The sequence below is a fragment of the Falco biarmicus genome, chromosome 6, assembly GCF_023638135.1.
Source record: "Falco biarmicus isolate bFalBia1 chromosome 6, bFalBia1.pri, whole genome shotgun sequence".
In the NCBI taxonomy this organism is placed as follows: Eukaryota; Metazoa; Chordata; class Aves; order Falconiformes; family Falconidae; genus Falco; species Falco biarmicus.
In genome coordinates, this window is record NC_079293.1 from 37,194,268 (window position 1) to 37,221,380 (window position 27,113).

The 27,113-nt window shown below is 37.1% G+C and overlaps 1 protein-coding gene across 1 annotated transcript in view; it reads left to right on the forward strand.

Annotated features, from left to right (window-relative positions):
• The window catches only part of WDR27 (WD repeat domain 27), a 130,550-nt gene that overhangs the window by 50,511 nt on the left and 52,926 nt on the right, over window positions 1-27,113 (forward strand). Inside the window, exons 22-23 of the mRNA XM_056344721.1 lie at window positions 6,092-6,194; window positions 20,200-20,298. Of these exons, the coding sequence (XP_056200696.1) occupies window positions 6,092-6,194; window positions 20,200-20,298 (202 nt within the window). The remainder of the gene's footprint in view (window positions 1-6,091; window positions 6,195-20,199; window positions 20,299-27,113) is intronic.

Sequence of the window (27,113 nt, forward strand, 5' to 3'; positions counted from 1 at the left end):
ACTCTCAGGAGTGTCTGATACACTGGGGGATGTGCTGCCATCCAGAAGTACCTGAACAGTCTGTGAAAATGCACTGACAGGAGCCTTATGAAGTTCAACAAGAGGAAGTGCAAAGTCCCCTTGGCACCAAGTGCAACCCCCAGACACCAATATATGCTGGGAGGGCAACTAGCTGGAAAGCAGCTTTTCAGAAAAGGACACCAAGATGAACGTGAAGTAGAAATGTGCCCTTGTGGCAAAGAAGGCTAATGATGTTCTGGGCTGCATCTGGAGGACTGCTGCCAGCAGGCCGAGGGAGGTGACGCTTCCCATCTGTTTAGCATCAGTGAAGTGCCACTGGCTCTGTGTGAGCAGGGAGGTTGGATAAGGTAACCTGCAGAGCTACCTACCAGCCTCAACCATGATGTGACTCTGTGATTCTATGAAATTAGCATTTGCTCTTCTCTACTTGCCACAGAAATACAGGAATGGGAAACTTGCTGGGGGAACCGATGTAATGTTGAATAAGAGAGCAGGATGGACAAAACCAGCTGAAATTGGGAATTAATTTAAAAGGAAGGAATGGGACAGTTGCACTATGCTGTCAGATATGCTTGTTATTTACCCAGAGGTAGGGACACCAGGGAAGAGTTATTACAGCCCAGTTTAGAGGTCTGGGCTGCTGCTATGGTAGGTGTGGGGAGGTAGATGTGACAGCTGCTAAATTACTGATGCAGGTTATGGGATTGGCAGAGACAAGGTGTTGGGAGGAGCTCACAAGCACCACCCACTAACATCTTTGGTGGCAGGAGCAGCCTGCCTCTGACTCACACTCTGAACAGTAAAGGAACAGAATTTCAGCTGCTGTTATGTTCTTTGCTGCTGAAATAGCCATTCCTCATCTTTTTTTTTTTTTTTTTTTTTTTTTTTTTCCCCTGGAATAAAGGCAGTGGGTGCTTATTGGACAACTGTGAAGATATTTGAAGAATATTGGACTACTTGGACATAGTGAATTTCTTCTGCAGAATATTCAGATGCATGATAATGCTTTGATGCACACTCCCAGGGAAAATCAGTTTCACCCTCTATCAGTCTCTGAAAAGATTTGCCAATTGTATAAAGATAGTTTTAGACATTAAGGTAAAATCTCCAACTAATATTATGATCCTGTGCAACTAGATCATAAGCTCCCCTGGCAACATATTTTAGTAGAATTTCTGCAGCCACATGGAACTCATCTCATACATATTCTAACAGTTACACTTTGAGCCTTAGGGTGAGATATGCAGTTTGAACGAATAGCCCCTCAATTTTCAGTTATTTTTCAGTTTGCATGTCCACTGTGAAGTAACTTGCTTGGCGTCATCCTGAGCAAGATACACATATACACATACTCAGAATGTGATAAATTCTTGGTCTTTTCTGAATGTGATGATCCCATGATTTGTCATCTTTTTTTCCATGGAGCTTTGAGTCTTGCTATCTGGATTCTGAGGGAAAAAGGAACAAAGCAGGGGCTAGAGTTCCTCCAAGTTTGGGACTAGGGATGCATGAAAGTGTACAGGATGGAGAATGTGGTCTGTGCTGGATGTTGTTGGTGAAAGCATGCTGAGCCATACTCAACCCACACATAGGGATGTGAAGGGTTTGGTGTATGTTTAAAATGAAACCCATGTGTACAGAACGTCTAAGGTAGCTACTACTAATGTTAAGCTATACTCAGATTTTCTAGAGCCTCAGTGGATCTCCTGGTACTGAAGGGTCTCTGAATGAATACCGCAGTGCTGAGGCAAAGTAATAGAATACAAGGAAAAGTGGTTAAAAAAAAAGACGACTTTGGTTTGTAGTCAAGGTTGGTTTTTTTTTTTTAATGCAGCAATTGGAATGAAATAGGCTGATTTGTGAGAGCATTCCCTGATTTATAGACACGTGCCATTCTGGTATCTTTCTCTTACAAAGACAGAAAGCATGTTACATTTTTTTTTCCCTGATATTCAGCAAATTGTTTGCAATATAAAAAGATACATATTTTGGAATGTAGACTAAAAGCTGTACAATGGAGAACATAGGAAAAACTTGGCTGTTCGCTGTCCCATGCAATTACCAGATGTTTGTCATGGTAACCCCTGTAAAGCTCTGACCAGAAAAGCGTTCTTAGGAGGCTGGACAGCATGCCAGCTGGCCACATAAAGCTTGCAATATCCAAAATAAGTTTGATCACCACCTGTTGCTACTTAAAAAAACCCACAAACCACGGGAGAAAGAAAAAATAAAGCCTGAAATATGAGAACTCCTAGAATAAGCTAGTTATGCATACAATGCCTATCTATTTATTCTAAGATTTGTTATCCACTTTTTTTCCATTGCTGTGATACCTGGAGATATCTAGAGTTAATAGATTGTATAACAAAGTTCCTAGTGGATTCTGTGAAAAGTTTAATCAGAATTAGTTTTTTAAAATGTCTTTTTGGAGCATAATTTTGAGGGGATGGGGAGGTAGTTATACTTGTAATAGAACATACACCCTGATTATAATGGAAAAGTTGAACAGGAAAACAATTAAGAAAATAGAATCCAGGATGTTATTGATTATTGTGGCTGTAGTAGCACAAGAAACAGTAGCATTGTCATGTGACTCAGACATTGCTTTATATTGCTGTGGTATAGCGGAGAAAAGATTAGTGAAAGCCTTGGAAATTACCTGTTAACAGTACCCTGTTACTTCTTATGCATCCATCTATAGGTGGAGTAAGTGATTTATCGGTCACAGGTGCAGATAAGTCAAATTCTTTTGAGAGGAAGTTGTTTGCAGTGATTTGTTAGGAGACTCTTCTGTGAAGAAGAAACACCTCATTGTGGAAGTTAGCTTTTACAGGTCCTGAGAATGAGGTCTTACTAGTCCTGACGGCCAGTGCTCTGCTTCGGGAAGAAGGGTGATCCTGAAGGCATATTCAGGTCAGACAGAGGATATATGTATTTTGTTTATTTTTCTCATGGAATTTTCTTTCATGGGATGCTGTTACATCTTACAATTATAAGATTAAAAAGAACCTTTTTCTTCAAATATTTGTATCAACATTGTCTGTATGTGACTATAAGAAAAGGCACTGAGAAGGACTGTATTTTTTGGGGGACTCTGAAAATCACAAACAATACAACTGGGGCTCTGGCAGAGACAATAAAAAACATGCTTGAGGCTGAGTTGTGGGAGATATCTACTCTACACAATTAATAATGTTTAGTGGGAGCCTAACTGAGGGCAAAATCTTGCAATGCCACATCTGACCATGAAGGAGAACAGCAGAGAGATGAAACACATTGTGCTTCATTTTTGTTTCTGTCTGTCCAAGGTGTTTGAAAGACAGACTTGCCCAAAGTTATAATAATGCCTTTGCTGCTTAATCAGCATCACGTAATGATTGCAGTTTGAAGGCATCTTTGGAGGTCATCTTGTCTAACTCCCCTGCTCAAGCAGGTACAGCTGGTTGTCCGTGACCATATCCACATGGCTTTTGAATATCTCCAAGGAAGGAGGTTCTACAATGTCTCTGGGCAACTTGTACTAGTGCTCAGTCACCCTCACAGAAAAAAAGTGTTTTCTGATGTTCAGAGTGTCCTGCATTTCAGCTTTTGCCTATTGCCTCTTGTCCTGTCTCTGGGTGCCATTGAAGAGAGCCTAGCTCTGTGTTCTTTGAAGTGTGCCTCCAGCTCCTTGATGGCTGATGTTTATTGTGAGGCCACTCTCAAGTGTCATTGAAAGATCATGGTCATCAGGAGAGAGATCTGAAGACAGAATGAAAGTAAATGCCATTCCTATCTTCAAAAAGGGGCAAGAAGGAGATCCCAGGGAACTATGGACTGGTCGGCCTCACCTTGATCCCTAGGAAGGTAATAGAACAACTAATTATGGAAACCATTTCCAGTGACTGAGTGCTGGCACAGGTTGCCCAGTAAGGTTGTGGAGTTTTACAGATTGAGGATACTCAAAACCCATCTGGACATGGTCCTCATCAACTAGCTCTAGGTGAGCAGAGAAGTTGGACAAGATGACTTGCAGAGGTTCCTGCAATCATTACGTGATTCTGTGAATGCTGTGGTATGGGAACAACATGCTACCCTTTACTTTTTCTTTTAAGTTATCTTGCAAAAAGTAAAGTTCTTTGAAAGTATAAATCAAATATGTATTCTGTGACTTGTCCTCCATTGCCTAACCTTTGGAGTCATATATGTTAAATGCTGCATTCAAGGAGACGGAGGTAGCTAGTATTCTTTACCGTCCATAGGAAGCCTGAATAGAGGCAGGTTATTCAGTGACTCAAATGCAGCCATTGGTTATTGAAAGTCTCTGAATACTCATGTAAGAATGATGTGCAAATTGACGTTGAAGAATGTTTTTACATCTTAGTCATAGTAATTGACTGTCTTCACAAGTTGCTTCTCTTCGAATTGTAGTGTTTTCTTAAATAGGAATACTTAAAACAGTTTTAGAGTAGAACTAGCTTGAGGTGAAAGGTCTGGTTACTATATACCTAAAATGTCCATTGGTATCAGTAGGGTTTTTTTATACAGAAATTCAGCCAAGTATGTACTATCTTTGAAAGTTTAGAGTTAGGTGACAGTACAGAGTTAGGCTCTGTAAAACGGTGTATTTTCATGCATTCAGAAGTGTCGGGTTTTTATGCTTTAGTAAGTGATAGACATTGGATCAGTCACAAAGTGATGCTTTTGTTTAAGTAGTCCTGTTTCACCTGGGTGAACGAAATCAACTTGGCATTCAGCACATTCCCGCACATACATGTATGTCTAAGACAGAACAACGTGGTATAAAAATTTAGAGATTTCTGCACATGGATTCAGTCAATTGAATTAACATAGCATCTGTGATTTCACTGGCCAGGAAAAAGTGTATATCACAGGTGCTGGCAGGAGATGTTACTATTTAAAATTTGTTCCTGGACCAAGCACATATATAAAAAAAGAATGTGTGACATCTGTATTATGGAAAAGTATATGTATTTGTTTTGTAAGGAGCAGGACAGGTTGATAGCATTCATAAAAAAGCCAAAGGAATAACATAGATTATTATGTCTGATTTGAAATGATACCTTGTAGATACAAAAAACAAAGCTCTGAAATGAGGTATACATATGTAAATGATAATTCTGAATGGGTTTAAACTTGTATTAAAATGTCCTTTAACACTTAAGCAACTCTAACTACTACTTCGTTCCTCAGTTTTATAGTGACTACAAAGATATCAGTTCTTCAGAGTCATGGATTTTTTTAGATGGATATTAATCTTCATCTCATTAAAAACATTATTATTTTTAAATGGGACAAGTGTGCTCAGCTGTCAAAAACTTACTCTGCAATGCTACCTTGCAATATTAACATGAAAAGTAGGAAATTAATTCCTTGTGTTAAATTTAAATGCATTCTTTTCTTTAGACTGTATTAACACAGATAGGTAAGAAGTTATCTACAGTTGTAGCGTAGATAAGTAGATTTATCAGTTTGGAATCTCATTCAGATATTGCCTTTCTCACATTTTCCACATCCAATAAAATAGTGCACTAAATAGAGCAACACAGATTAAATATCCAGATTCAGGTATAAGAAGAGCAAGCAATAAATATTTGTGTTCTGATTCCACATACTGGATATTCATTTGATATAAATTACTTGAGGGAGATTTCTAAAGCTTCACAGAACAGACTGGCTTTCACAACACCCTCCCCTTAATGCAGGGGAGTTTGGCTTTCCCTGCTGAGATGGCTAACAAGGGGTAGCTCAATGGTAGGCATTGCAGCTCCTCATTTGTAAATAGGAATGTTGTTTCTATCTTTGTAAACTCAATAAGGCCAAAGCATGGTTTTGGCCATTGTCCTGGGATAATTTTGTGCGTTCATTTTATTTTTAGTTTCTAATATTCTTTAAGGTATTTCAGTTTTGTCAAAATCCTACTGCAGGGATATTTAAAATTTTAATTTGTGGATTTGCCTTGGTAAATTTGTAGACTAAGAAAAATGGATGAGACCAGCGGGATTCATGAAAATGGCAGTAAAAAAGCTAGTTTTTAGTTGGTGTTAATAAGACTGAAATTTCTCTGAAGGTGTGAACGTCGTTTCAAAGGGCACAGTAGCCGCTGCTATCCATGTGGAATTGCAGTATCTCCTTGCGGACGGTTTCTAGCCAGTGGATCAGATGACAAATGTGTAAGTAGTGTTTTCGCTTATTTTCCTCCTGAATTATACGAGCTACTCATATGGTAGACAAAGTAGTCTTTTTATGCGTGTTTCTAGGGTTCAGCTCAATATGCAAAACTTAGGTCTGTTATATTTTCATGTAATTCATTTATATGTAGTAGTTACATATGATTCCTGATCTGTTTGCTCTTTGTTTTGCCTGAAAAATCCTTGAACAAGCAAATCTTAGTGCTCAAAGTAATTGCTAAAACCTCATTTCTAAAAGTTTTCATAGTGCTTGACTCTAAATTGTCACATGCCATCAAAGGTGGGAAAAATGGTATCCCCTGTATGGCAGCTTTACATAGTGTGTATGTATCTGACCACTAGGAACTGTGTAGCAGCTACACATTAAGTCACTTAAGGTCCCAAATACAGGGTGATGAATCTTTTATTACTGGTTTCTTGTGAACTGGTCAGCTGAATACAAAATGAGAAGTCATTCAGCTGTAATTAGAACTTTCCATAATTCATGGTATAACTTTGATTGTGTGTGTTTCCTCCCCAGACAGGTTATCTTCTCATTCAATGTCAACTACGTTTTAATTATTACACTTAGCAAAGAATCCTGAGTTAAAGTGTATTACTACCTTTTTGAGTATGCACCTAATTTTCATTTGTTAAGTCCTGCGCTGTTGGCACAATATTTTTCTTGCTGTTTGCTAAGAGGTAGATCATTGCTAGCTTGTAGTATAGGCCTTTGAAACTGGGCTGAGGTTGGGTTCATTGTAAGCACATCCTTTCAAAACATCTGGGTAGGACAGCTGTTTAACTTTCCTTTAGGTATTTTTAGGTGACTCATCAGGGCTATGACACAGGGTTTCTGGTCAACTTCACATTCAGAACAGGAGGAATTTGCTGTTGTGGTTAGTTTTGAAATACTAGTTCCAATCATGTGTGAAGGTTAGAGGTTTTATTGGCAGATTGCTGGAGATTTGGCAATAGCTAATGTGTTCTTGACATTTGCGTGATAAAATATATTTTTCAAATTTCTGGTAGTTTACATTTGAAAATGTATTTTGCAATGCAGAAGAAAGGCTTTTTGCTTTATGTGTGAAACAAAGTGCATGTAATATTGATCTCAGCTCACCTATATGATATATTTAATCAAGATTACTAATAAAGATTGATTTTGAATAGCATGAAAAGAGGTGCAGTCACAAAACCTTTTGTCCTCTTTTTTTTGCATAAGGCTGTTGTTTGGTACTACTGCTGATAAAAGGAAAGAAAGGTATAGAGCATGATTTTGCCCTTACTCCAAATTCTTGGCACATAGTTGCTTGTCATAGGAAGCTGAATAGATGGACTGCATCCTGCTCCAGTTGGCATGTGATCCCTGGTGGGCACAGTGCCAGTCAATACTTTTTAGTGTGGCTTCTGGGTTGGAATCTTGCATAATTTGCATCGTATATCTGTGGAGAACTTTCATTGTTCTTGTTGTCCCCTCTGGAAAACTGAGTGAAGTTTCGGACTCTTGCTACAGCTGTACTGTTAGGACAAATACAGTTTTGGGGCATTTTTAGAAGGCTTTTCTTTAAAGTGTTGAGACTGGATATACTTTTGTGTTTCCTTTTGAAAAAGAAAATTGATCATGGCACCGAACAATCCATTCATATTGTTAAACTGATAACATCCTGACAAGTGGACTGATGTACGACTGGAACAGTTTTAAGAGTATCAGAAAGCCGCATATTTTTGCAGATGGTGTTCTATGACTGAACGTTCTTTGGAATTCAGAAAGCTGCATAAAAATTCAGCAGTGTGGATACAAAGTGTTATCTTGAAATAAAGCATTCTGGAAATAAGTTATGTAACTTTCCACTGACTAGCAACTGCATCTTCAATCATCTTGGCATTTAATTTATGAAGTGCAATGCTTGCAGCCTGTGGTTAACAAATATGATTGATTTTAAAGCCAAAAGAGGCAGAATTGGAATATAATTGAGAGACATTAATCTTAAACTGCCTTTTATATTTCACAATATCTGAAGTGTTTGATAGAGAGGAATATGTTGGCTGCATTGATTAATAGCAAAATCAAAACCATATTTCTACAGGGCATACAATCAGAAAACCAAAATATGTTATTTTAAACAGAGGTACAAATTCTGTCTGCCTTTTTCTGTACTTACAAAGTATATGACATATTTTTATGAGAGCAGCTTGGTATAGCTTCTGTGTGGCTGAAGTAGCCACTTGTTATTTGAACTGCTTTTGTGTGTGTTAGTATGAGATTTGTACATACTGTAAATCATGGGTTGAAAGTGTTTCCCTGAGTACTCCAATTTCTTTAAGAGAACCTTTGTCAAGAGCTGTGTAGGACCTGACAGTCTGATCAAAGCAGGCACTCACAGGATCCTGGTTTTGAACTGAGATTATCCTTTCCATAATTCATTGTGATTAGAAAATGTACAAAGTTAACATTTTTAATATCGGATCTTCTCTTCATCTTAAATAGCCTAAGGTTACAAATTACATGGGCTGACTTATTCTTAATGGAATACACATAATATCTTAACTTCTAACTATTTTACAAGTGGATATTTTGAGGTTTCTGACTATCAGATGATAGTATTAAGGATGCTGGACAAATACTCTCATTGGGTTTAAATTTCCATTTTCCTGGGCTCTGTACAAAAACTCTTACCTAAACATTTGTTGACCAAAGAAATCTTAGTTTAAAAGGACAAAAATATCTGGAGAGTGTGAAATGCTACTTTTAGAAATAGAAATAGCTAATATTTTCCTGTGCTCCATGTAGTTCCAGTTAGCTGTTTTACTTCATGTCTAATTAAGTTCTTCATTTTTGTCTTTGAAGACCTTAGGGCTCTCTGAATAAATTCCAAGTTTCCAGAAATGAAGTAGGGAACGCAGAAATAAAGATTTGGCTCTTTAATTGTTTTCAGATTCATTCTTGCTAGCTCTCTTTGAGCTGTAGACTAAGGGGCACATTTTGACCCTAGCGCTGAAATGGAATTTGCTAACATAAAACTGTGCTCATGCCAAATCCCAAAGCCTGGGCTCACAGTTCACACCGACTGTCCCATACTGCAAACCCAGAAGATTTTCAGCATAACAGGTTGCTACATCGATAGCAAAAATAAATGGTAACGTATGAAATTATCTTCCATTTTATTTACACTTTCCATCAAAGTATAGGATTTTGCCTACAACATTGTCTTTGAAACACATTCTAAATCCCAGATTGAATTTGTGCCTTCCAGCTGTGAAGACACCAAAGCTAGAAAGAGTAGGAAGATTGTTTCTTCTTCTCCAGAGGGCATCAACACTGAAAGGAGTAACAGGAGACAGTGTAAGGCAGTTTGATGCTTATACATAACACCAGTGTACCAAGCTTTTGTTAACCCCTGAATATTAACATTTGTGCAAAACTGGGTTTAGAGTAAAATCCAGTTATGTGAGTGATGCTGGAAGCATATTGATCAGGGGGCATATCCAAAGAATTCTGCAAATCTGAGAGTGGTGGCTGGATGCAAACTTGGATCTGATAGTGCTTGCAGATTCAGTTGTTTTCAGATACAAGACTCTGTATCTGGCAAAACACAAACTGTATAATTTGTTTATAGCTGACACCTTAGTTTTAAATAGTTACAGAAGTTGATCTTCCAAATAGAAAGTCAGTCCTACTGAGCAATATACTCTAACGTTTTGTTACCAGATATATGTTTAGTCGTAAAATTCACTGGCTCAGATCACATAATAGATTTATGGCTTTCCTTATTGGATTAGGCTAATAACTTATTTGATAAGGACAAGAGAAATAAATATTATATAGCAGAACTCTTGATTTTATTTTTATCTATTCTTATGTCATGGTTTAACCCCAGCCGGCAGCTAAGTACCACACAGCCTCTTACTCTACCCTGCCCCACAGTGGGATGGGGAAGAGAACTAGGGAAAAAAGTAAAACTTGAGGGTAGAGATAAAACCAATTTAATAATTGAAATATAATAATGATAATAATAACAACAATAAACATTAACAATAATAATAATGAAAAGAAGAGGGAGGGAGAGAGGACTAGAATCCAAAGGGAAGGGAAAAAACAAGGGATGCACAATACAATTGCTCACCGTCTGCTGACAGATTCCCAGCCAGTCCCCAGGCAGTGATCCACAGGCCCTGGCCAACTCACCTCAGTTTACAAAATCAGCATGATGTTCTATGGTATGGAATATGCCTTTGGCTAATTTGGATCAGCTGTCCTGGCTGTGTCCCCTCCCGGTTTCTTGTGCCTCTCCAGCCTTCTCACTGGCAGGGTCTTGGAAACTGAGAAATCCTTGTCTTAGTATAAACATTATTCAGCAATAACTGAACAGTTCATCAGCATGTTATCAACATTATCCTCCCACCAAATCCAAAACACAGTACGGCACCCAGCTACTGAGAAGAAAATTAATTTTATCCCAGCCAAATCCAGAACATCTTACATCAAGACAGGCAGCTTTAAATGTGTTATTTCTTATTTTGTCAATCATAAATGCATTCAAAATGCAATGCTGCTATGTATTAAACTCTTCATCTACTTTACTCTGCCTCATATATTTTGTCTTTGAGAAGCCATAGTGAAAGGAGCTCTATAATTTGAAGTAGTTTAAATTTTTTAAAGTTCTCCCCCTTATTTTCTCTAGTGTATGAGTTATGGTGCACTGGTGCAGAGTGAGCACACTTCTTCTTGAAGCATGTCTCCCAGTCCACCCCATTTAAAGTGCTTTGATTTGTATTACAGTCTTGGATCGTGCAGATTGATTCCTTTCAGGTGAGGCTGAGGTGTGAAGGCAACTCCTTGAGCAAACCAAATGTTCTCTATATACTAACAGTGTTCAGTCCACAGCATCAGAGGTAAGACAGCCCAAAGTAAAACACCAAAATACATTTGGAGTTTGGGTTGCCAGCACTGTTTTTTTCTATACATCTGCTCCTCTTGCGCTGCACTACTTTCTAATGTAATCATTGCCATAGGAGTTTATGATCTATTTCTTGACTGCTATAGCTGTATATATATATTATTAAAGATATTAGTATTTTCTGTGGCTCAGGTCTGTTACCTATGTGATCAGTTACTCTGATCTTATTTATACAAAATGCTTCCACCCTTGTGTTTCAGTATTGTGATAAGCTTACAAAACTATACCTGATTAGGTCAAAAATTGCATAAAAGGGTCTAGATAGCAAAGAGAAAAACACACCAAGAACCCCAAGATGTGAATGATGAAATTATGTGGTTGGTCATTCTCCCTTTGAGACCACAATTTCACTGGAACTTTTTAGACACTAATGAATGGAAGATAAAAGACTACAGATGAGGGAAGAGGCAGGAGGTTGAGACAGATATGCTGGTATGGACGTATGTAAATGGGGGAGACAAGACTTGCTAATAGTTCAGAATGTTTAGTTCATTATCTCTTGGGAGTGTATCTTGGGGGTATTGCTGATGTTTATGTATCTTTGATACAAGAATATGCCGTAGTGTTGACTTTAATACTGGATTTGGAAAAGCAGGATATTTTCTGTACTGAAGATTTCCTTTTAGAAAGGTCTGATAGTGGTGTTGTCTAGTACTTATTGTCTTGGTCTACACTTCATACCAGAGGGCTTGCAGAACAAAATGTGTTATATGAAGCAGCGGTAGGGGCTATCTGGGGTATTTAGCTTTTCAGCGTCATTGGTTTCCCAGTTATATATTGCTCAAGGTTTATTTTATAGGTCTGTATTGTTTAACTAAGATAGTCTTTTAGAGAAAAAATCGGGAGAAAATAACATTACTAATGTTTACTGTGGAAAAACCAGGACTGACATTGCTTGGCAGAAGGAAATCGATGGCAGAGGATGAATGGCAGAGACTGCAACTACCTCTCTGCCAGCTCTTGCTGGAGGAAATCTATCTCCTTCCTAAGAAGAACACAATTTTTTGTTACTCTTGAACCTCAGTTTCTTGGATTCTTTGGTAGCATGGTTGGCTCTTATGCCTATTATTCTAGGAGGGAAGAGATAAATATTGCTTCTTATTAATACAGTAGTGACTTTACAGTGTGTCATTACTTTGCTGTCTCTTTGAGATACCTTTGAAGATGATTGAAAATCTTACCCTTGGTAGATGATTTTATGAACAGTGGAATGAAGTGAACATGAGCATATTAGCTGCTCTTGTGTGCTTCTTGGTCAGGTCAGTCTATTTGCTTTATCTATGCCTCTGCACCTCAGACCTGACCCCCATAAAACCAGACTGGCAGTTGAGAGTAATGGAGGATTTTCTGCTGGCTATGGATGTGTGCTTATTTAACTACTACAGAACACCTTTTTTTCTAGCAGCCTGTCAGACTGAACTTTAAGAGGCTGTAGTGTTTAAGTTTGGTAATACTTTTGAGAGTTAAGTGGAAGTATGAGAAATTAGCCTTTTTGCTAAAGAAAAGTAATTTTGTGGAAAATAAACTGTATTCAAATTTAGGCAAAACAGGAAGTCTAAGTAGATATGAATATACAAGGTTCATTTTGGAATTCATCCAGCAGTGAGGTGCTAAGAGTGGATATATATAGCTTTATATCCATAGGACTTGTGTTTTCTATATGTATACCTCTTAGTCTACAACTGACAGCAGCTGAATTTTGGGTATCGCTGGTACATATGGGTATAATCCCACTAATTGGTTGCATTATGCTTGCAAATTTATTAAGGTGGGGTAATCCTTTGTAAAGCTAATGAAATTCCCTGTTATGCCTAAACATCTGAATGAAGATCATCTGCATCATCTACATCTTGCAGTATTTCTGTCAAACAGTCAACACTGGTACACGAACAGGGAATGCAATTATTGGTATAGTTGATATAGAAAGGAGTCTTAGCAGTAGTTGGGAAAGATCCAGCTCCAGAGTGGGTGAGATTCAACCATGCTGCTTCATAATGAGAGGTCAGGTAAATTTTCTTAGAACTAAATCTTCAAGTAATAATTCCACACTCTGCCAAACCTGGATCTTATAAAAGTAACCACAACCTAAATACAGCAGTTTGGTGCTACGTAAATTGCACAGGCAGACAAATAAAAGCAATTGTATACGTGAGACTTTGAAACTGGCTAACTACATAGAAACTAAACCCAGGTAAAATATGAATTTGAAGCTTCTAAGAAGGGTGCCTTACAGAGGCGAATCTGAGATATGGTTTAGATCTGTTTAGGTAATCTCTTTTAGTGAGGAAAATTCAAACTGTGTTACCTATAACTGCCAGCACACTGATACATTGAGAAGTATCCCCTGGACCTTGAAAGATGATTCATCTTGATAATATTAACTGTTTTAATAATAAAGAGCATTATTAATTTTCACTGTTAACTCCTTTTGTATTATGTCAAAGGAACTCAGATGGAAACTGGGATCCTGCTGTAGCACGCAGTTTCCTGTCACTACCAGAAATACAGCGTCCATAAGTGGCACTAGAAGGGGAAGGGACTCTGAGAAGGTATACTATACTCAGTGTCTTGGTGATAGGCTTGAGTAGCCTTTCCATGCTACCACGTGGCAAGCGTACAAGATATCTTGGTGCTGAAGAGCATTAATCAGTGCTTAGGATGCTTGTGAAATCTATTTTATTATGTGTGGATTTGGCGCTGATGACTATAGTTAAGGTAGTCTAACACTTTCCACTATAACTCTGTTTTCAGGCTTATAATTGAGAGCATTTTGGGCTGAAACTTTCCATGCTGGGTGTCTGCTCCAGGCTGATTGTTATTTTTCAGTTTTAGTATAAGTAGTTCAGGTGCTTTTTCAGCTTGAGATTGAGGAAATATACATGGTTCAGTGGAAGATGTGCCCCAGTGTAAACAGGGGATGGTGAAATGCAAGCCAAGGAATTATATGATGTAGTGTAGGAGTGTGCACCAGGTTTGATGGCACTAACGGAGGTAAATGAAGACCAATGCCTTATTAATAAATCCAGATATCTTTCATAAAACTGTGAGTAAAACTACTTATTTTTCTATCAAGAGGCTTTAACACTTCCATCTTCTGCAGTTCATTTGAAATACTAGAAAAAACAGTCTCAGGAAAGGGATGACTTTGGCCAATCCATGCAAAACTTCTGAAGAAAAAAAATATCTCTATTTGTGTAAGGTCAAATTAGGTATCTTGGATAACAGCGTCTTCCCCCCCGCCCTCCACCTCCCCTGTGATCTGTTTGCAATATACGTGCTCCAGTTCAAAGCCACAGCAGTCACAAAAGGTGTTTTTTGAAACTGGTGTTGCTTTTCTGGTCCTTGTGCAGGAGCTGATAACAAGGACAATTTTTCTGCTATGCTTTCAGTGTTTCTTGTTCTGATTTGCTGCTCCTCTTTCCCTTCCCAGAAGGGGGTAGGAGGGTAAGTAGTTTGACTCAAATGCATATGGCCAGGGATTGGACCGGGGGCAGCGGGAACAGATGGGGACAAGTTTGCTTTGAAGACAGAGTATAAGAAAACAGAGGAAAAAATTTACAGTGGAGCTCTGCAGATAAAGGGTCAATTTATTTAACACACTCTCTCTACCAATGCAGCAGAATTAAATAGTTTTCCATTTGGCTACAAATTCTTTCCCTCAAGGAGGGACCTTCGCCCTTCTTCCCTGTCTCTTGCTACAAATTTAAAGAAGAAAGAACAAGCTTGTATACACATGTAAGGTGCTGAATACACTCTAACACTGTGGGTTAATGAAAACTGAATACTCCAAATTTTCTTCAAACTTCAAGTGAAAGGAAACACATGTAAGTATGTGGTTAGGGGTGCAGAAAACTTGTTTGGAAACTGTTGGTACAGGTAAATGATTTTTACTTTTGGCTGACCCTTGGACAGAAATGGAAAGGAAATAGCAGTATCTACTGAATCAGTATTTTTATTACAAGAAATTGGTCTTAATATATAAAAAAGGGATTGACTTTGGCTAAAGTCTATAATAGATTATATGTACATATGCATTTTGGGTATTTCTAAGTACTTCCTAGACTGTTTTGCTTTCTTTATTACATTTGGTTTGCTGAAAATCTGCTGCTCTTCTGTCATTGAATTAATACTTTTTTTTTTTTTTATGGCTAGTGTTATGGTATCATTTGTTATTCACTTACTGTTCTTTTATTTCTACAGAAAAGAATATGCTAAAATTATCTAATAAGTATAGAATAGGAAAACAATTTGAATGGCATCAGAAATGTAGTAAAACTAGAATGGTGGCAGAGTAATAGTGGGAGAGTGTTTATATTGGAGTTATTCCTCTTATGAATACTTGAATGTAATTTCTGTTAAAGTACAATTTCCTTTGGGTTACTTTTTTTCTTTTTTTTCCTTTCATTATTGAGGTTAAAAATAAATTTACTGAAAAGTTTATTTTCAGTCTTGCACAAAGTTAACATTTTATTCTCAGAATTTAGACTATTATTGGCTAGCAAATATCTGTGATGAGTTACTTAAACAGAAGCTGTTTTTATACAATTTTTTATGATGATGTTTTTCTTTTAATGAGATTTTGTTGTATTACATGTCAAAATTACTCTGATTTAAAATATTTGCTATTACTTTCCTTAAAAGCACAAGAAGAGAATATGATAGCTGCCACAATATAATAAACTATTCTGGGATATATTTAGAGACTCTGCCATTTTTTCTTTTAAGGTGAACCACCACACCTAAATATTTAAGATTTATAGGGCTAGAAAAACAGTATCAGAAAGAAGCTTAACACTAGTTCTGTTAGGATAGAATTGTAGGAATGAAGTACAGTGGGAAAGTTGTCTTCCCACCTATGTTCTGTGTGTTTTGTCTATCAGTTGTTCAATGCAAAAGTAGTCTTTATAGTAAAGATCAGAGTAAAGATCTTTCCCATGCTCATGAATGCTTCAGTGTTTAGCTACAGTTGGGCTTTCATCTGTACTTGCTTGTCATTACTTCTCTCTGACCCAGTGAATCTTGTTACACAATGTGACAATTCAGAAGAATGCTACATCCCAGCCTAACCTCTTCCTCAGGGCTTTGAATCATTTCTTGAAAGGTGGGAGGTAAGAGTTTGAATGCTTTTTAGGTTGAGAAGTGTGATTAGTTAACATTCTTTTTAAACAACTGAATACACACTTCCTAGATTCTACCAAAGTTGCACAACTGCTTCATAGCATTTTTTGAAAGAAGGGTGTGAGCCAAATGGTTGATTTAGGAACTGTATGGAAGAGCGTAAACTACTAGAATACCTAGGTTTCATAAACATTGGATTTATCATCAAAACACCCCAGGGAAATATTGTCACATCTATTTTACAGAGAGGAATGGGGAAATAAAGATTAAGCCAAAAATGAATGTTCTCCTTCCCAAATTAAACTGAGAACCTGGGATGGAAAATTAATTTTTATTGGATAAGTTTGGCAAAGTTCTGTAAACCACTAGATTATGATGGAAAATTTTCAGCTTCACTAACCATGTCTCTCCGTGGTAAGTTCTCTTGGTTAAAACATGAAGCCATGTTTCTTCGTAGCTCAGAATTTGTTGGAAGGCATTGTAGATCAGTAATTCAGAGCATTGTGTGCTCTTGACTTTGACTTTTCATTGTCTCTACTTCCATGAAAGGAAAGGAGGAGAGTAGGCTTGAAGAGGAAAAGTGACAGTACGGCAATTTGGGGCCAGATAGAGAAAAGATGGTGAGTGATAGAAAGCACAGTCCTGTCTGCTGCCTCTCTGCCAAAGACTGGTCTTAGTATATGCAGAAGAACTGATGCAGGCATTCCAAAAACTTGCAATTGCAGAGTAATTAGCTTGTGAATGGAAATAATCGCTCACAATAGGAGTTTTGTAAGTCTCTTTTACTAGCTTCCCATGTGTCAGTTGTGCAAAGTCCAGAGGACTTATGCTACATACCAAACACCTGAATTTGAGAGTTGATTTTACTCTCTCCAGTATTTTCCTCAATCAGTTCTATTCTGTTTCTTATATCTAACAAAGTTCTGTAGTACGTTAAGAACACGATGTATTTGTCCTGTTTCGGTTGTTCCCACAGTTCCAAAGGGGATGGACATGTGTACAATAGCTATGAGGAATAGGATTTGAATCTTTAATGATACAAACACCGAAAAAGTGTCATGGCATTACTGAGTGTTGTGATACTGTTGAACCATTTTGACAAGAGGTCCACAAGATTTTTGAGGGCTGTTTGATAAGAATTATTTCTCCCTGTTTTCACAAATACCCTCTTTCTTCAGTTAATTAGATGTGGAGGAATATCCTGTTCTGGAGGTTGCAGTGCAGCTTGTAATGCTTCTTGCTCTCCACTCACTCAACTTCTTTCTGGAGTCTCCCTGGTATATGGACTTCTACAGCATCTCATATCTCATTTTCTTGAGACTTGCAGATTCCTATTAATTATATGATTATGACCACTGCAGTCTGCTCTGGCACTGTGGTGCTGGTGGTGGTGAAGTACAACCTGACTGCAGTCTCTACACCTCATCCTCGCTGGAATAAAAAGGTCACTCTTTTCTTGGAGGGAAGTCTGGACAGTAGGGCCAGGTGATATACAGAGTGACAAAGCTTGGCTATGAAGAAGGGAGCACAATGTTACAGTTACTGAAATAACACATAGGCGTCAGCATCTGCTAATTTTGATAGCAGGTGAGTCATGGTATAGTATCATCAGAGTGGAGAATGGAAAGCCAGGATGGAAGGGGGAGAAATGGTGGATGTGGCTCTATAAAATAAGGGGCATTTTGGAGGGTGCTATTGTGTTAGAACTCTGAAACCTTCTCTGTGTAAGCCTAATTACTTGGCAATATTGTAATCTGTTTACGATGTGTAGCAATTAACCAACACTACCTCTCAATATTTTTATGTCAATGAAGAGGAATCTTGTGTCTAGCTGGAGGTATTTACAAACAGCAATCACAGTGTTTCTGTATAGAGAAATCAAGAACTTGAGCAGTCCTGGGTACAGACTGAATTTACTAATACATGGTCTTGCAGTTTCCATCAGAGAAAATAATTTCATGTCTATAGACACATCAGAATGCTTTCCTTTGTGTCATTTCATCCTTTTAGCTTGTTTGGGCTCCCCATACCTATCTGTTCCCCTGTGAACTGATCATGTCCCAAGTGGCATAAGTCACAGTAGCCATAGTATGACTGTAAGTTTTAAAAAAAAACAGATAAAAAAAATCGCTGCCCTTACGTTACTAGTAATCAAATACATATTATTATTATCAGTTTTCTGAGATGTTTAAAAAGTAGGGAGGAAGGTCTTTTTAAGGCAGAATTTCCAATTAACAAGCATTTCCTGTATCTTTTCAGGAAGGAAGCAAAGATTTTTAACATATTACTGGGGACTCTGCTACTTTCCCAGTTAGTATGGCAATATCTGTGTGGAAAGCTACAAAAAATCCAGAGGTTAAAAAGGGATACCTACACTACTGTCTGCTTTTAGGTACTTCATTTATGCCAGTAGACAGTTATAATTCCATATCCTGGACTGAATCCAAATTTGTCTTTTAGTGAATATGGTCATGAATGGAATATTTGACACTGAGGACTATCCAGTGCTTCTTCAGTGCTGGTTTGACTAGAGAATCTTTGGTGTTGGCTGATAGGATTTGTTTTCTGAGTGAGGCATTAAGTGTTTTTTCTGGACCTGCACTGGTCCATGAATCTGTCCATAAATTGGGAAGACTGTCAGATAAGCAAGTTTTCAGGACATACATTTTGCAGCAGTTTGCCATCTGCTAGGGGAAGAAGCTCAGCTGCCTTGGGCCTGAATGATTAAACTAAGTTTAGAGTACTATCAACAAAACACTTAAGTCACAGAGTAATACTTTGTTGTAGTAGTGTCCATGCACAATTGGTTTAGTTTATGTTAGGCTTTGCTCTGAATTCCATGTTCATAAGTTCAAACTGTGAAGTTTGGCTTATTGTCTTTGACTATTCTTTGCATGCTTTACAATTTATTCTTTCTTTTGAGATACACATTTTATTTATAATGTATCAAATAAGTCTGCATATTTTCTGCATGTTATGTGTCTTATTTTATATGCCTTGTGTGTGCATACTGTCTGACTTATCCTGCAAATAATTGCTATTTTTACTAGATAAGGCACAATCTAAACCAATCCTATATGCCTGCATGTGACACTCACAAGTGTTTCTGGAGGACTGTATACTACAGGATTTATTATAAAACATTTTCTGTTTTGTTTATGTAAGATAATGCTTATTTAATATCACAACCCAACCATTTTAATAGTATCAGTATGTCTGTGACTTTCACTGAAATTTGAATTGGTTTCTTAATGCAGTTTTGCATTGGCACTTTTTCATTATTTGAGGCTGTACCAATAAAAATATAATTATTTTGCTACTAAATTTAATTTATTCCTTGTAAAGCACTTTTCCCTTTTTCCTTTAAGAAGCAAAGTCAGGCAGTATGCTTTTTGTCGTTGATACCCACATCATCCATAATATTGATTTGTCACTGAATTCTATGCTGTTCATGTAAAAACTGCAAAGACCTACATTTTTTCCTGTTTACTGTAAAATTTTTGTTTAATGTAGCGACAAACACAAGAGTTTTCAAATCTGGAAGTGAAGGTTTTGGATTCTACATATTTCTACTTGGAAGAAAGGGTTTAAATTCTAAAGAACACCCTTTAAAATATATCATAAAAGGGTCATTTTTTTACCTGACTACTTGAAATATACCTAATGGCTTTTTATTTAAGAAGAAAAGATTGCACTACTCTTTCTAAATATCTTTTTTAAAATTTGAGTTAACTTAAGCATTTGTTAAATTATCCTGAATTACAGAAATCAATTCTGAGATGTTGATGACTTTTATATCTGTTTAGCTATTATAAAAGTTTTCTAACTTTTTTGTAGGCTGAATCTTCAGTCTTCCTATACTGTAACTTAGTGCTTCTAGAATGTGAGATAATTCTTTAAGGTGAAAATATAATCTCATTGTTTTTTAGGCTTACATATATGAAATGCATTCAAGCACTTTTTCACATAAACTGAAGGGGCACACAGAATCTGTCACCGATGTGACCTTTAGTCCCTTATCTCCGCAGGTAAGTCATTGGGTTTTTTACACTCTATAATTATATGTAAAATCTTCATTACAAATGTACTCTTTACTACTCTTTAACGTACCTGCCAATATGCTGTGCAGCTGTAAAGCTGGTCATCTACCACCAACTACAGTGTGGCTATTGTGTCAATTATAAACTCATGCAAAATGCTGCATGCTAGAGACAAATGCTCTGACTAACTGCCTACGAAGAAGAGTTCTGGCATGAGAACTTCCCAGTAAAGGTACATCCACCTCAAATTAGCAGAGTAGACTACTAATTCAGAGAATTTAAGAGAAGTAAGTAGGGGCAGGGAAATGGCAAGGGGCTCAGGCTTGCTGTAGTTATTCAGAGGCCTGAAAGATTTAAAAAAACAATGTTATTTTAAATGTGCTGTGTCAGAATAAATGGTGAAATAAATTTATCACAATGTTTTGAAAAGCTGTTACTGCTGTGTTTTGAGCCTTTCAGTTATCTATGTGTAAAAAGTACTCCAAAGAAGTCAGGCATTAGGCAATGACAGTTCCTATTTTTTTTACTGATTGTTAATATTATGCTGTGTTAACAGCATTATATTTTAGTGTAATGGTTTAATTATAGAGCAGCAATGTATACACAGGAGTCTGTTTCCTAAGTTTTATCTTGAAACCAGAGCTTCCCTACAGTTTGTCATGTGAATTCTTTGTATATTGTTTTGAATCCTATAGACTTACCTTTTTTGTTTTCATGTATTGAAACTGCATTGAGGCGTTCTGCTTTCTACACTTCTTACTTTAAAGGGACAACAATGGTCACTAGATATGAAAAAGAGTGTACAGTAGCTGCTCTTTACTTCACTGCCTCCTCAACACTGGCTGTACTTGCTACTATTAAAAACTATTTATGGATTAAGTATATTTTTTTAACGTGTGGGAATATTGTCACATTTACATATATCCTTCCGTTTGTGAACAAAGATGCTAGCATTGCTGTGATTTTAGGATGTCTGGAAATTTTATTTCTTGTGTATATGTTGTATATTGCTATCTTGTGGTGAACATTATGTGTTTCTGCTCTTTGGATTAAAAAATGCTAAATTCAACCAAATGGTATAGTTTATTAAATTTTGCACCCAGATTAAGAATAGTTTCAGGTTTAGCACTGAACACATTTCTGCAAAAAAGATGTTATATACTGAAGAATAGAGCTGACTGTAGTCTTTCAGCATCCTGATCTGTGGTCCAGCTGTTGGAATACATTTTGGTGGAAAATGTCTTATTAAGAGTTTAACTGTTAAAAGTCTAGAGGCTCAGTTGCAATAATATTATGAATCAAGACTTTGAAGAAACTAAATTCAGGCAAATCAGTTATTGATCAGGGGGTCGTAGTCTGTAAATAGTGTACAATAAACATCCACAGCCATGTGGATTCAAGCAGGACTGGTATAACTCTGAAAGTTGCCTTGGGGCACAAAGCCTTTAATACCAAACTTTATGAAGCATCACACAGTCAATTTAGTATTATGGTTAAAACTCAAATCTGAACTTCAAGAACCAGGCCCCCTTTTCTTGAAGAGCTCTTTCCTGAGAAGCAAAAGCTGTGGATTTGAACCAGCTGACAAATGTCTACATAGATATAGTTCTGGGGCAACATTTTGAACTTAGTGTCATCAGGAACACTTTATTAAAAAGCAAGGAATGTGCAGAAACTGCTCCTTTGAAGGATTACAGTTGAAATGTGAATTCTGTTAACCAAGTCATTCTGTATAATAAGCACTCCAAAATGCTTTCTAAATAAGTGTTTTTTGGGGGAGCTGCAGAATCAAATAAAACCCCCACAAAACCAAAAAATCACTTGGGCTTTCCAATACAGGATTTAGCATGGTTACATTCAAAGGCATTAGGAGAAGTTAAGAAATGCAATAGTAAGCTTGTAAAGTGGAAAAGGAGAAAACCACAAATGAATCAGAAAAGAATAATCCCATGCCTTGAAAGAAAGACTTTTTATTAGGCAGCCAGAGTTTCCAACACTGGAAGATTTTTATACCTACTGCTACCACTAGTTAGGGATTTTAAATTGATGCTATTCTTGTTTCATCCAAAGTCTGAATTAATAGAGTTAGGAATTATACTGGTTTCTGAATAACCTCTGCACAAAGCCCCATTGCATTCAAAGGGAAATGCTGGCAGGGGAAGGAGTAAAGGGTGAAAAAAGGGAAGTGGCTGATGAGTGAATTCAAACATTATTGCTAAGCTTTCTGCCATGGAAAGATCCAGCCAAGGGTGAAGTGTGCTGGCAGCACTCCAGTTCAGGGGTTGCTTGCCCAGCACCTGTCCATGAGGTAGTTTGTTCCAACCATTATTATAACTCTACCTGCATCAACGATCTTCCAGAAAAGAGGGGACATCCCCTCACACCCCCCCAATGGGTATAATAGTGGGGGTTTTTTTGCTGATGAGTCATTGTTTCTTTTGTCATATGGTACTCTGGAATGATTTATGAAATGGTTGCTACGAAAGCCTGAGAAGGGAAATAAGATAGAAGCTTTGCATTTATTTTAGGTTTATGTTCAAGATGATTTCTCAGGTTTAGCTTCTCATTGTCACTTCTTGTTTTTACTCATTGTTCAAAACTTATGTACGGAAAAGTGTTTATCTTACCAAAAATATCAACCAAATTTCAAACTATTTTAGGCAATATACATTAAAGGATATCATAGTGTTTAACACAATTGAGCCAATCTAAGTTAAAACAGGGTGGGGGTCTTGTCTTCCAAATATGGGAACAATAAGTCATCTCTCTATGAAATGTTTTTGAAGCAGGATAAAACCAAATGGGGACACTATCGTCATCTGCTTTTTGGTGGCTTCTGTGTAGCTGAGTGTTGGCTTCATCTTTGAACAAGCTGTGTGAACGCTGTGTGGCAACACCATCCAAGTACACTCTACCATATTATTGTCCTAATATTGTTGCTTTAGAAAAGAAAAAAAAAAGAAAAGAAAAGAAGGTCCAAGCTCTGAGCCAATAGACTGTGCTGTTAGTTATTTTTTCATGACAGAATCATGACTTTAAAATCAGTATGTATTCCTACCAATCTACTTACATACTGAGACACAGCAGAGAGATAGCTGAAAGAAAAAAAAAATCCCACCCCAAACTACACTTTGATAGAACAAGCCCTGAGCAACCTGAACTGAATTCAGTGTTGACCATATTTTCAGTAGAGGTCGGATGAGATAATTTCTTTAAGTCCTCAGAAGGCAACCTGTCTGAAGTATACAGATATTTAGACACATGCTCAATAAGTCAATGTAGGGCATTTGATGAAAAATAATCAAAAATATAATTTGTGTTGGATTACATATGGCAAGTCTGTTCCATTCTCTTTGTCTATAGATTTAAAGCAAGTAAATACATGACAGTTTGATGTGACCTCTGAACTGATATACTGGGAGATAACTTCAAGGGAGAAAAACCACAAAACAAAACTAGACTATAATGGAAAAAGTCCCCAGCAATCTGGTTTGGGTTCAGTGTTGACTTGACTTTGAGTAGGTCAGATGATAAGATTTCTTGAAGTTCCTGTAAATTGAATATTCTCTGATTTTGTGATAGCCCACATACTCGAGAAATCTCTTGTCATTGAAGGCATGGCAATTTAAAATTGTCATGTAGAAGACATTAAAATCTTTTGATTACCACGTAAGTTCAACTTGTGACCTGTTTATCAGTAAAATATGTAATTTACATGCATGGAAGGTATTAAATCAAATTGTTACTCAATAGAATTTTTTTTCCATTAATTTGTAGGTCTTATTTTATGTTTAGAAGTATAGCTATATGTCAAATAACATCACTTTCAGGTATTGTGGCATGTTTAGGTTAGATAATCGCTGACCGTAAGTGCATTTCTTGGCAGCTGGAGAAAGTTAAATGAATAGTAGAGATCTGGAAATCTCTTTCACAGCTAAATTTGCATGGGAGTCACTGAAAATTTCATATTGATTTTATGCTGACCTGCTTGAAGGGAGAGGAGACATGTTTAATGTTCCCAGTAAGGGTGTTTGTTTGTAGGTCTCTCCGACAGTAATACAATTTAAAACTAAACCCACCACTTTATTGAGAATTGGCTACAGGTGGTTTTGGAACTGTCTGAAAATAGGAGTTACCAGCTTTTACTAGCTGCTGACAAAGTGTACTTCTCCTGGTGGTCACATCTGGTGATTTTACTTTAGAATAACTTGTATGAAAATTCCATTCTTTTGCAATTTTGATTCACCATTGATGGTTCACTTAATCATAATTTTTTTTACAATGGAGGTAGCTTTTGTAGTGATACAGAAAATTCTTTTTCAGACTTTAATTCGCTGAGCTTTGAGTATTGAATTAGTTGTCTCATTCCTATGTAGGGTGCACTTTTTTCTCCCAGTATTATATTCTTCCATAGGACTCAGGACTGTCTTTTCCTCTTTGTGAATTTAAAACTTGTGACCAGCTTGACCCCTAATATGACCTCACTAAAGTCAGGAAACCTCTTTCACATGGTTATTTTGACCCTACCGTTTGGCCCAGTCAATCCCAATTACTCCCTCTCGTAATCCGCAAATGTATCAAAACTAAATGTAAATGGAATTTTGTGATGTTTTTTTCTCCTGTAATTTTATCTCTGAGAGGAATAAGCAGCCAGCTGTCAGCTTTTCTGATCTTCTATTCCAGGAGAACAAAATCAAAATCTAGAAAATTCTGAAAAATTTAGGTTTTCTTGTGCTTTTCTGAATGTATTTTACAATTTTAATTTCTGCTGGAAGACTAGAGTAACTTGCAAAAATCAGGCTTTAAAAAGTTTTCTACAGACATTTGTTGAAAAAGCATTTGGTAGAACGCTTTATCTTATTTGTGGCCCTTGAATGTGACAGTTTTTACACTCATGAAAGAAGTAGAAGCAGAAGATGGAAAGTAAGTTAGCCTGGATATCTAGGGGGAAGATGTATTCATGTCAGAAAAACTTCAGAGGGAGTGTGATTGCTCTCATAATGAGCAAAGAAGCAGCAATGAAAAGGCTTGAGAAGGAGCTGTGAGTCAAGCGCTCGGGACATTTATTTTCAGGGCAGATAGCTCGCTTAAATCTGGCAGCTTAGTAGCAGCCAATGGATGGAGATCCTCTTGTACTGTATGAGATAATAAGCCAAATCCATGAAGGCTTGAATTGGTTTACTGAAGCCTCCAAAAGCTAAACACTGAGACTAAGGATGTAAGTGTATTTGTGGAAAAGGATACCTGGTAAAAATCTGAAGATGGATTATTTTCTTTTGGATTTTAATTAGCTTCAGAAGGAACAGGGTTTTGCAAATAGGTTACTATTCATCTCAAAAGAGGCACTTTGCTGTAAGTGTAAGAAATTCACAGATTTTCCCGAGCTGACCTGAATACGCCTCTACTATGCATATAAAACAATTAGTTAATTTGCTTATAAAATAGAATTCTCTAAATACAGTAATGTCCTGCTTAGAAATTATTGATAAAGGAGAAGAAGAGGCATGCTTTTTTTGAGCAGAAATGGATTACTGAATTGTTAATTATTCTTTAATACAAGAATTCCCAAACCCACTTGCTCTACTGTAGACGTCTTTTTTGCCATAGGCCTTTCTACTGTAGAGGGCTTCAAGCATCTGCTGTGCTGTGCTGCTTTCTTAGTTTGTACCCATATGCCATTGTAAATGTTAAACAAAACCTGTTTGCAACCGTAGCCGTCTAAGCTAGCATATTTTACATCATTCTTTTGATGAGCTGGCTAAATTGCAGTCGGTCAGCTGGCTTGGCTGAGGACCTTCCAATGCAGTGTGATTTAAAATTAGGTGACAAATCAGAGAAAACTGAGAGAGAGAGACTATTTAATGTTTTTTCCAGCATGTCCAGATGTGTCTTAATATCAAGTTTTCAACTCTTCACTCAGTTCACAGACCTGTTCTCTTTCTACATGCTACTTCAAGCTGCTGAGAAAGAAATTTCATTAGTTGTCTTTATGATCAGTAGTGTGCAGTAATGCAGGCTTTGTATGAAGACTGTCTTTGCCAAACACTGTACTGCAGTTTGTGTATGGTGAGAAGTTATTTCCTTTACTCACATCTAGCTAAAGACGACAGCTGCATTGAAAAGAAAAAAAGAAAAAAAAGCCTGCTGCTGAGTTCATATACCTGCTTTCTGAGATCATATTTCTCTCCTTGTCTTCTCCCTGAACTGTTAGCCAAGTCTGTGAACTCATATTTGTGTAATCTCAGAGAATTGAATGAGGATTTGGAGTGGATATCTCTTAAATTTAATGAACATATCAATTCAATTTTTCTATCCAATTTACTGAAATAACAGTCTGAATAAATTTTATTAACTTTTTATTTTCATTCACCATCATGTTCAATATCCCTCTTCTTTTATCCTCAAATGTACAGCTTTAATATCTTGGTATTAATTGAAAAAAAAAAAAGATCAGGATAGCAGTTACTACAATGTATCTTAACTCTCACGGGCTAAAGGCTGTTCCAGCCAGATCAATTTGTAAGCGGTTCCAAGACATACGTGTAAAGTAGTCCAAGGCGGCTGCGTGTGCCCTTTATTATGCTTACAAGACTCTGAGACTTATTAGAGGGGGAAGTTGTATTCACTGGGACAAACACTGGGGTAAAAAGATCTCTGCAAATGGCAACAGCACCCTGAGTGCTGTTGAGCAAATCATTGTGAAAGTGAGTGAGACTTCTGGGGTGTTTTATGTAAGACAGTGCTTTTTAAAAAAATATAATTGCAATCATTAACTGATGCAGCTGTGTAGTTTACAAGCCCAT